Genomic DNA, 8,654 nt, shown 5'->3' with positions numbered 1-8,654 from the left:
TGGTATCAAGGCAACCCTCGTGGAAATTTTTGGGGAAGGACTTGAAATATAAGCCCTTCCTTGAAAATAAGCCTTAGCTGTAGAAAAGAAAATTAACCTAGCACCGCTGTCTGGCTTTTCTCCCCATCCCCGGCAGTCTCATTCTGTTTTCTGGTGGCCGGGGATTGAAAAATATCTGGCCACCAATGTCTGGCTTTTCTCCCCATCCCCGGCAGTCTCATTCTGTATTCTGGTAGCCGGGGATTGAAAAATCCCCGCCTCCAAAAAGCGCTGCCTCTGACTGGCTAAGCGTTGTGACTAATCAGAGACAGCACTCAGCCATTAAATGACAGTGGTCACAGCGCTCAATCCCCGGCCACCAGAATACAGAAGAAGACTGCCAGGGATGATGAGAAGAACCAGATAACGCAGCTAGGTGAGTTAAGTCTAATCTGTTTCGTGCACAGGTGTTTCCATTAGCTCCTGCTCTCATAGGAGTCAATAGAAAATCCTGCAAAACGCGCACCTATGTCCTATATTTTTTAGGTGCGTGCGGTTTTGCACTTCAAAGTCCTCACATATGGACGCTTCTATAGGAACCCTTTGGTTCTTTTAGAAGCGTGCATTGTGCGCGCGCAAAACACACGTTCGTCTGAATAAGGCCTTACAGTGCAGTGAGTTCTGTGGTCAAAATCCGCACCAAAATCAGCTTGCAGATTTTGGTGCAGATTTTATCCATGATGTGTGAACATATTCTTAGTGATCGCAAACATAATAACTGAACTTATGCTGCATCTTCCACTTCTCACTTCACTTGGGCCACCTTCACACATGGCGTAATCGCTATGGACATTTTGGGGGTTGGCTTGAAAAATAAAATACATTACCTAACAGGCGCTGTACGCACCACCGCACTTCTCCCCCTGAAGCTCTGCCAAACTTATTTGCAGTCTTCAGACGCCCCATTCCTGGTTAGGGGAGGTTCATAAATCCCTCCTCCAGGAAGCGCTGGCTCTGATTGGTTCTTGAGTGCTGCATTGATTGGCTGCCCATGAAGTTCCCTTCCAACTCCACCATTCTATAATTCTACTTCATCACTATTCTAATCCTCCACTCTTTTTTCTTTTTCTTCTCCGCTCATCTTTCCTTTCCTCACCCTCTCTCCTCAGTTTTCCCCCTATTGAGACCTTGCTGAGGAAATCTCCCTCCTTATGAAAATGTAATTATCGTAAGTACAGCGCTTAGGCGGTCAAAACCAAATAGCTAGGATCAACCGCTACATCAAGATGATGTCCTCAAATGCCAATGAAGTTGGCATTTCTTTTGCAACTTTTCAGACCCACATAATGGAGAGCGGCATGACCAATCACCAGATACCACGAAGGTTCCCAGGACAAACAATCCAATTCACAGTAAAAAAAAAAGAGGTCCTTCTCTCCTGAAAAAGGGCAAATGTAGATAACTCCAATGTATAAAGCCTACCCCAAAAATAAGCCCAAGCTACATTTAAAAACAAAACAAAAACCAATACATTATCTAGCAGACGTTGTCTACTCCACCGCACTTCTCCTCCAGCAGTTCCATGGCACTTGTTTGTAGTCTTCAGCCACTGCTTCCTGGTCAGGGGGTTCAAAAATTCCGCACCCAAGGAGCACTGGCTCTGATTGGTTTTCAAGCGCCGCGGCTCAGCCAATCACTGCAGCGCTCATTCAATGCACTGTTGCATCACGAGAAAATTTCGCAATTTTGTCACCCATATGAAAGCGTCCTTAATGTTTTGATTTGTTCAGCGCATTACCTAAATTTTCTTTAAGTGCTGTGAAATCTAGTGTTTTTAAACAGGTTGCCCTGCAGCCTAGGGCCTTGCAACAGCATAGAGGGGCCCGTGACTTGCTGTAAAACGTCAATGCTGTGATTTTACTGCAGATCCTGGGGACTCTGAGTCATTGTGGAGTCTAAAAAAACATAATAAGTTAGTGCAGAATTAGGCCAGTTTATTAGTGTTTGCAGAGATTTCAGTGATTTTGCTAGCTTACTGTTTTACTGAACAGTCGGGGAGAGATGATTAATGTAGCATTACATGGGAATGCACTGCACATTTCTTTTTGTGCTTAGAGCACTACTTGGCTGTGTAGATGTGGCTCAAGGATATCTTGTCCAGGCAGTGAGCTTGTAGGATCCTTTACAGCTAATTGTCTGTAATGACAAAACAAACCACAATATTACAAGCACAATTACATTGGTCAGACTGAAACAATAAGCAGACAAATGTCTGATGCTAATGTCAAATTAGTATTACATCAATAGCCTCCAATTAATCTTTCTTACATGTCAAGATACTTTGGACTCTGTAAGGCACATGCATTTACTGTACTGAATCCAGTTGACAGGTCTTCGCAGGCAGGAATTCCTATTTCTTGCCCGATATAAAAACCTTCCATCCATATTTTTCCCAGAATAGTATTATTTTCTTCTTTATTTTCTTTAACTCCTTAGAGCGGCTGAACACAAGAGTTGCTTTTTTGCACACATCAGCATATTTTCCAGTATTTTTTGCGCACGTGTGTATTTGCGCACGTCAAAAATAACAGCACTGATGCTCCCAGCCATTGCAATGGCTAATAAGTCTAATGAGTTCCAGAAGTGTTCTTTTTCTTTTTGTCTATTCTGTCCAGACTGTAAGCAGGTGTTTGGATCAGTGGATGCATGAGCGCATGCACACGAGGCAACTGGGCTCAGAATGCCCTCGACTGACCACCAGTAGAGAAGATTGTCTAATTGTCCGACAAGCGTGCGCAGCTTCAACTGTTTCCTTGTCCGCCCTCCAGAGACAGGTGACACCATTGTTACAGGCACCTGTGTCTCTCAAAACTATTTCAAGGTGCTTGGCTAAAGGACATTTGGTCTCATGGTGCCCAGTACTGCCTTTGGCACTCACCCACCGTTGCCTCTGTTTCCAGTGGTTGATTGTGAATGATGAAACTGGACTGCTACGGAGTGCAACCAGGTTGTATTCAGCAATGAATCCAGGTTTATTTTGATGACCGTGTTCATGCCTGGAGACCTAGAGGGGGTTCGTCATTTCTGCCTTTTCTGTGGAGCAGCACACTGCCCCCACTGCTAGTGTGATGGTCTCAAGGACCATTGTATATGACAATCGGTCAATCTTAATAGTGGTACAAGGTTTCTATGCCAACAAAGAAGGCAGTTCTTTACTGTAAGAGCAGTGAAACTATTGAACTCTCTTCCTGAGGATGTGGTGATGGCACACTCACTAAAAGAGTTCAAGAGTGGCCTGGATACCTTTCTTAAGTGCTACAATATTATTATAGGTTACAGTCACTGATTACTCATCAGCGTTGTTGATTCAGATGGCCAGATTTGGAGTCAGGAAATAATTTTTTCCCTAAAATGAGGAAAGTTGGCTTCTACCTCATTGTTTTGTTTTTTTTGCCTTCCTCTGGATCAACATTGCTGAACTGGATAGGCATAGGCCTTTTTTCAGTCTAACACACTATGTTACTATACTGCTCTTTTTTGGATTCAATTCACCAATGCAACTTTTTTATATTAAGAAAAGATAATAGAACTGAATGTTTTCTAAGTTACACATTTGTCCTTTATTACTAACTATCTGAAATAAATCCATCTTCAAAGTGAATCAATTGAAATTCAGGCTACGATTCCTAGTGAATGAAGATACTGTACCCAGAGGTTCAGGCCCTGTTCTGGAAGCATAATGATGCATAACTTAAGCTTAATTTATGCCATTTTAATTCCTGAAATCATTACAGTAGCAAAACTCAGGAAACTCTAACAGTCAACTTTATTAAGGATATTTATATGTAATGAAGCCAAGCGTAGCAAAACACTACATTATTGTTTCTTATGAAACCACTCTGTGCAAAAGAACATTTATACCCAACTTTTTTGATTAATAACAAGAGACAAAGGTATTAAAAATAAATACAGTGAAAAATCTACATGCAAGTCATATTTATGCATGTGAAAAATCTGCATGTGCTCTGACATGTTGGGTCACAGCTACCTGTCACAATGACAAACTGTTACACAGGCTGAATGCCCATTCACAAAGACTGTTGAATCAACTGATTGATGTTTTTATATATTCTTCCAGTCACAATGCAAATGTCATCAGGTTAACAAACTACTGCGATTATGTGTTTTATTATTTTTATGGCCAAGCTCAGTAAATGACAGTACTGATTATATCATTGGCTTGAATAGTTTCCAAAATTAATATGCTCACTATACGGTTAATTTTGGTTTTTTAATGCAGTTTGTGAATAGGATTTTCTATTAAAAAATTTGGGGAATTAATAATAGTGCAGTGATAGAATTAAAATAGATTAAGTGGTATTATTGTATCTTGTCACCACCGGAAGCTAGGAGTTTGACAGGGCTTAGATGGAGGGACAGCCCTGTCACATCCCTAGCTCCCAATTGGTTGCATTGCTGTCCGGCCATCAAAGTTCTGAAGCCGACAGCAATGGACAAGGAATTTGTGCAGGGATGGAGGGTTAGGATTAGGGTAAATTAAACTGTGAAGCTTACATTAGTCACTGTAAATGCTTGCATGTGATTGCCAGGTGTTTTTTGTCATTTACACAAAATTTCTTTCAGTTATTATCACTGACTAAATAAACACATTGCGGAGCTGTAAAGGGGATTTGCTGATGTCAGCACTAAGTAACCTTCAACTAGCAGCTTTTTTTTTCAATCTGATCATTTTTATTGAAATTATAATTTTGTAGAATTGCCCCTTAATTCCTATATTTTATACATACATAAACAGAGTATACATAGAATGTCCCCAGCCAAACAATACATTCAAACATAAATATACATACATGAATCATATCCTCCCCCCACCCCCCTCCGCAATAAAACCTATTAAACATGTACAGGAAAAAACATTAAAGACTAATTCCCCTCTGTCTCCTTACCTCTCCCCTCACCTCCTTTACATCCCACCAGCACTTCTTTACTAACTCAATGCAACCAACAATCAATATTAACTACTGATTAAAAAAACCATTGTCCCCAATGTTCGTCAAACCTAGTAAAAAAAATCTCTTTTTTGATACATTCCCTTCTTTATATTCCCACCACTTCCTTTATCCTTACACCAAGATCTCCCACGTTCAGGGTAGCAGGCTGCATCCAACGGGCAGTAATACATTTCTGTGCCTGATATGGAGTTCTCTGAATTCCCAGAAGAGTATGGCCATCTTACCCATGAGCAAGACCCAATATGCAAAATCCGGGGTCAAAACCAATGTTAACAAGATATAGTTTTTTGATTATCTCCAACACCCAATTCCAAAGTGTACATCATTTTATATAATTCCAGATCGTGTGCATCAAATCTGCACCATCCATGACACACCCCGTACAGTCTGAGTTTAATCTAATACCCATTAAACAAATTAATAAGGTTATTCACAGAAAAAGCCAAAAATACAATACCTGAAGGTCTGCTAAGCTGCTCCTCCACATTATTGTCTGGCTGACTGCATATCTCCAGGGCTTACGGCCATTGCGCCTGCCCTACGGCGATTGTGCCGGTGGCGATTGTGCCTGCCTTATGGCGATCGTGCCTATGGTGACCGTGTCTGCTTAGCAGACCTTCAGGTATTGTATTTTTGGCTTTTTCTGTGAATAATGTCTGTGTTTTTTCCCTCACCTCTGTGATTTTAATTAATAAGGTTAAGTTGATGCGACTGAAAATACTATACATGGCACTGAGTCCTACAAAGCAGAGTAGCTCCAACGTCTTGTCATATAGCCACTGCAGCAAAAAGAAAACTAATTATGCTTAAATTCCCTTGAATCTATCACTCACAGCCATATAAAATAGAATATTTGCATATCTTCTTAAAAAAAGAAAAGCTTTTGGAAGAAATCCCACAAAGGCATTGAGTTTATTCGATGGAGCATGACAAGTTAAAGGAGATGTCCCGCGCCGAAACGGGTTTTTTTTTTTTTAAACCCCCCCCCCGTTCGGCGCGAGACAACCCCGATGCAGGGGTTAAAAAAACCACCCGCACAGCGCTTACCTGAATCCCGGCGGTCCGGTGACTTCAATACTTACCGCTGAAGATGGCCGCCGGGATCCTCTATCTTCGTGGACCGCAGCTCTTCTGTGCGGTCCACTGCCGATTCCAGCCTCCTGATTGGCTGGAATCGGCACGTGACGGGGCGGAGCTACACGGAGCTACACGGAGCCCCATAGAGAACAGCAGAAGACCCGGACTGCGCAAGCGCGGCTAATTTGGCCATCGGAGGCCAAAAATTAGTCGGCACCATGGAGACCAGGACGCTAGCAACGGAGCAGGTAAGTAAAAAACTTTTTATAACTTCTGTATGGCTCATAATTAATGCACAATGTATATTACAAAGTGCATTATTATGGCCATACAGAAGTGTATAACCCCACTTGCTGCCAGACACAGTTGAAAAAATGCCTAGGAAAGTCCGGGTGAATAATACTGGTCAGAATACCGGTCTAGAAATATACAGACCCCTTATTACAACCAACAGTGTACATGGGACATATATACTCTTTGGATAAGATCTCTATACTTAGGGCTTCTTCATACGACCATGTTTGCACGGGTATTTTTATGCGTGCTAAACATGAAGAATAGAATCCATTGATTTCAATGGGTCATTCCCAGGAGCGCAGAAAAAAATAGGTCCTGCTCTGTTTTCCTGCGTTTTGAGCCCCATAGTAGTCTATCGGAGGTGTGCAAATAGGCAAGAGGGAAAGCGTGACACACTGCTCAAAACGTAGGGAAAATAACACATCTGGACATCATGAGGCTAATTATCCTGTGCATTGCAGTCATGCAAAAAAACCACAGCATAATTTATTTTTCTGCGTATTTGTGCACAAAACGTCCCTATAGAAGTCAACCAGGATGTGAAAATGCACACGCAATATGCTAGAAGATGTGTGAAACACTGCGTTATTGTGCAGGAAAAACAACACATCTTGAACTCATTAGACTAATTAGGCATTTCAATTGCTGGGAACATGGGTGCTTTTCTTGGGACGCACACAAGTACACATGCCTTGTGTGTGGAAAAAACAGCAAAATATATGCCGATGCACGCGCAAAAAAACATCATTCCGCAAATAAAAGGTGCTTATGCGCACGCTAATACGCATGCGCTCGTGTGAAGCCGGACTTAGGCTGAGTTCACAGTGTTTGGGTTTTTTTTGGATTGCAATTGAATAAGTTATCACAAACCCAATGCAAAGACAGTGTAAAAAAATCCATAGTGAATTGTATACATGAATATTGCAGATTTTCAGGTTTTTTTTAGGACTGCTTCACATGGGTGTACGCGTCTTTGTGCACACATCAGCCCAATGCATTTGTGCTATGAACGAGGCAATTTTGCGTGTGTGTTTGCACATTTTACTGTACTTTTTTGCACAAGCAGGGCATGCCCACATGAGCGCAGAACAGACCGTCACCTTGATTTAAAAGGTTAGTAGCTTAAAGAAGTCCAGATGTGTTCATTTCCCCGTGGTTTTGAGCTTTCGCAGATCGCATTGCGTATAGCGTGTAAATTGCACTCCCCTTATACACTTCTATGAGGTCCTTTGGTGCACAAAATAAAGCGTGTTCTATTTTTTGCATGCACTAAAAAGGAAATTTAAAATGAACCCATTGAAATTAATGGATTGTATTCTCTGTCTGCAAATATGTCCACGTGAAGCCACCCTCACACAGCGGATTTTCTACGCTGTGTTCGCTCAGTCTTATGTTCAGAATAATGAATGGATTTGAAATGTCATCGCAGCACAAAGACTATGCCATGATACATACGGTCTCATTTCAATTCCTCTGTGGAGTCACACATGCAGGTTTTAATGCAGTCTCATTCTAACAAACTCAGTAGTGGATATAAAATAGAGTGAGAAGAAGTGTAAAAGCCGGTCCACACAGTTTGGCAGACTTGTCAGTATATTCACAGCAGTTTTCTGGTGCAAATCCACTGAAGAATGTATGTCGTTCGGGCAGAATGCAATATTTCTAAAGCTCCCGAGTTGTGCTAAATAAGATTTACAACACTCTTCTAACTAGAAAAGTGTCCGAAAACAACAGCAGGTCCCCTATGACACATCTACTTACAGGGCGTGGACCGTGTCCATACATCTGGCACACGGGGGAGAGAAGGTAATAATAATTAATCGCCCTCCCCTTTTTCGCATTTCAAACTCATATTACTAATATAGTGAAAGTGAAAATACTAAATGACATTACTATGACTGATATTTAACTCTCTGTTGCCTCACCGTATCTCTTCAGTAATATTAATGGTTTTCTTTGCTGTTGGATTTTGTAGGTGTCTTAGTTTGTGAGCATTTTGCTTCTGCGCCATAAGGAAGTACTTTGGTTTGTGTTCCTCTGTGTATCTCTGGTTGTGATACTGGACTGGCAGAATGGACTGAGGATGTTCAAACCCATCTGTTATGCAATGAAAATAAAATGTAGTTAAATATGTCCAGCACAGTCTGGAGGGCATTACATTAACTGGTTATTTATCATTAATCTATTAACATATTTATGCAGCATCAAAGTATTAACAAATGCAGATCATCTATCTTCCTTCCCCCTACATACAAACAAGCATTATCT

General features: G+C 41.3%; 1 protein-coding gene across 1 annotated transcript in view; it reads right to left on the bottom strand.

Moving 5' to 3' along the window:
• Nucleotides 1-1,952: 1,952 nt before the first annotated feature.
• PPP1R42 (protein phosphatase 1 regulatory subunit 42) overlaps nucleotides 1,953-8,654 on the bottom strand; it is a 36,558-nt gene continuing 29,856 nt past the window's right edge. Inside the window, exons 8-9 of the mRNA XM_066578263.1 lie at nucleotides 8,312-8,483; nucleotides 1,953-2,175 (exon numbers count right to left, since the gene is read on the bottom strand). Of these exons, the coding sequence (XP_066434360.1) occupies nucleotides 2,091-2,175; nucleotides 8,312-8,483 (257 nt within the window). The 3' untranslated portion in view covers nucleotides 1,953-2,090. The remainder of the gene's footprint in view (nucleotides 2,176-8,311; nucleotides 8,484-8,654) is intronic.

This window comes from Eleutherodactylus coqui, chromosome 9, assembly GCF_035609145.1.
Source record: "Eleutherodactylus coqui strain aEleCoq1 chromosome 9, aEleCoq1.hap1, whole genome shotgun sequence".
NCBI classification, from domain to species: domain Eukaryota; kingdom Metazoa; phylum Chordata; class Amphibia; order Anura; family Eleutherodactylidae; genus Eleutherodactylus; species Eleutherodactylus coqui.
The sequence above is the reverse complement of the archived record's forward strand: the minus strand, read 5'-3'. Positions and strand labels throughout refer to the sequence as shown.